Below are 2,585 nucleotides of genomic sequence, written 5' to 3' on the forward strand. Positions count from 1 at the left end.
GCATTGTGTCACTATTCTCTTGCAATGTTGGCTTTGTTGACTGGAGTAATTGACTCCACCTCTGCATTATTTGACTCTTCAGTATTGATTTTAGTGTTGATGATTGATGTATCTTTAGCTCGTTTGAGAGAAGTAGTTTCATGGTCACTGCATTCAACATCCTCTACTCCTTAACTAGTGTCATCAAATACCACATTTACAGATTCTTCAACACTTAAATTTCTTTTATTAAAAACACGAAAAGCCCTGTTAATATAAGCAATGCAAGAAGAGTATGATGCGTTAATCAAAAATCAAACTTGGGAACTCGTAACGCGAGACCTGTCCAATACTGTGGTGGACTGCAAATGGTTGTATAGGATCAAGAGAAAAGCAAATGGCTCTATAGACCGTTTCAGAGCTCTTCTAGTTGCAAAAGGGTTCACGCAACACACTGGTTTGGATTTTCATGAAACATTCAGTCCCATTGTCAAACCAGCGACGGACAGGTTAGTTCTATCTATCGATGTGCAACACAATTGGCCAATCCATCAACTTGATGTCAATAATGCTTTCCTTCAAGGAAAATTGGACGAAGAAGTGTTTATGTCTCAACCCTAAGGATTTATCAATCCCCAATTACCGACTCATGTTTGCAAGCTGAAGAAGGCTATTTATGGCCACAAGCCCCCCGGGCTTGATATAATTCTCTGCATGAACATCTGCTGAAAATGGGGTTTGTCAGAACAAAATCTGGCACCTCTCTATTTGTATGGAAGCATATGGCTGTAACTATTTGCGTTCTTGTCTATGTTGACGACATCATAATCACTGGCAACCATCCAAAAGTGATCAAATTTTTCATCAATTCTTTGGCAGCTAGATTTTCGTTGAAAGATCTTGGCTATTTGAACTACTTCTTGGGTGTTGACATTAAGCACATACCGGATGGTCTCATTCTTTCTCAATCAAAATATATTCTGGATATTCTTTCCGAACTGGATATGGAAAATTACAAAGGTGTTTATACCCCCATGTGTTCCATTGTACCACTTCGAGTGGTTGACGGTTCGCCACATACTGATGTCACTCGCTACCGGCGTACCCTTGGCAAATTACAGTATTTGTCCCTCACATGGCCTGACATCTCTTATGCAGTCAATAAATTGTCTCAATTTTTGCATATCCCGATTGATGAACATTGGAAAGCGGTTAAAAGAGTGCTATGGTATCTCAAAGAAACTGCAAGTTTAGGACTTCGCATCATTCACAGCTCTGACTCCAATTTGTATATGTATGTTGATGCGGACTGGGCTGCCAATCCGAATGACAGAATCTCTACATCAGGTTACATTCTTTTCTTTGGACCAAATCCAGTTAGTTGGTCATTAAAAAAACAATGTGTAGTAGCTCGCTCATCCACCGAGGCAGAGTACAAATTTGTCGCCAATGCACTTGCAGAGCTCACTTGGGTGCGAAACTTACTTCATAAGTTACATGTCACCATTTCAAAGACGCCAACAATCTACTGTGACAATGTTAGAGTGACTTATTTATCTCACAACCCAGTGTTTCATACCCGTATGAAACATGTTGTTGTTGATTTTGCTTATGTCCGTGACCAGGTTCAAGATCATCGAGTCCATGTTACTCATACCCATGCTTGTGATCAACTTGCTGATACATTCACCAAGCCACTGCCTAAATCAGCATTTACTAGGTGTCGTTCCAAGTTAGGCATTATTGCACCTTGCGTACCTCGAAGGGGTGTATTAACGATATCTGTAGGTTGCTAACTACGGTAACTTCTAGTATATGTTTTATTTACCTCTTGTTACTAGTTTGAATAAGTCTCCTACTATGTGGAGCACATTTAGGAGTAGTTATAGTTCCTATTATCTAGCATTAGTTAGTTGTAGATCATGTGCAGGTGGTGGCCTACACTTTAGCATCAGTTGGTTGAAGATTATGTATATAATAGCTTGCTGCCAGACTTAATAAAATTATCTTTTGACCTTCTCATCTTAATCTTTACAAGTATAAAACCCAACTAAATGAGATGGGGTCGAATCCCACTGGGAGGGGTACGTGGTTAAGATTCAATATGAATGTGTGCATTTGGTCAAATCAATCATAGGAATAGACATTATCGAATAAAAATATAATTCAAGTCAGGAGGTGACATGAATGTCAAATGAGGGGTTTTGGTTTGAAATTATCAACTACAACAGCAGTAAACAATACGAAACAACAATAATGAGACGGGTTCTTGGATGTGATTCGATTATAGGCTAATATAGATAAATGGATAATTGCAACTATTAGAAAATAGCTAGATATTAGTGAGTAAGCTGCAATATACAGGTGACAAATTTTCTCTCGAATAATTTACCCTGAATCAAGTCGATTCCTCTCAAACGACAAACATGCAAAATAAGAACAGCCCACACCTTAGTCCATTCACTCTCTCGAGTTGAATGTGTGGAATTGAGTTTAGGATTCACTCTCTCGAGTTGACCCCATGTCAACCCAATACTCATAGATCATCAATCAATAATCTTAGTTTTAAAACCTCTCTCTCGAGCAAGCCAAAAACACAAGGGTAG

At 38.9% G+C, this 2,585-nt stretch overlaps 1 protein-coding gene across 1 annotated transcript; it reads left to right on the forward strand.

The window, feature by feature from the left end:
• Positions 1 to 261: 261 nt before the first annotated feature.
• Positions 262 to 1,775, forward strand: LOC107060087 (uncharacterized mitochondrial protein AtMg00810-like). The gene is made up of 2 exons (XM_015307471.1): positions 262 to 488; positions 725 to 1,775. The coding sequence occupies exons 1-2, from the start codon at positions 262 to 264 to the stop codon at positions 1,773 to 1,775; spliced, it is 1,278 nt and encodes a 425-aa protein (XP_015162957.1).
• The last annotated feature ends 810 nt before the right edge of the window (positions 1,776 to 2,585 follow it).

Source organism: Solanum tuberosum, unplaced genomic scaffold (assembly GCF_000226075.1).
Source record: "Solanum tuberosum cultivar DM 1-3 516 R44 unplaced genomic scaffold, SolTub_3.0 scf00059, whole genome shotgun sequence".
Taxonomy (NCBI): Eukaryota; Viridiplantae; Streptophyta; class Magnoliopsida; order Solanales; family Solanaceae; genus Solanum; species Solanum tuberosum.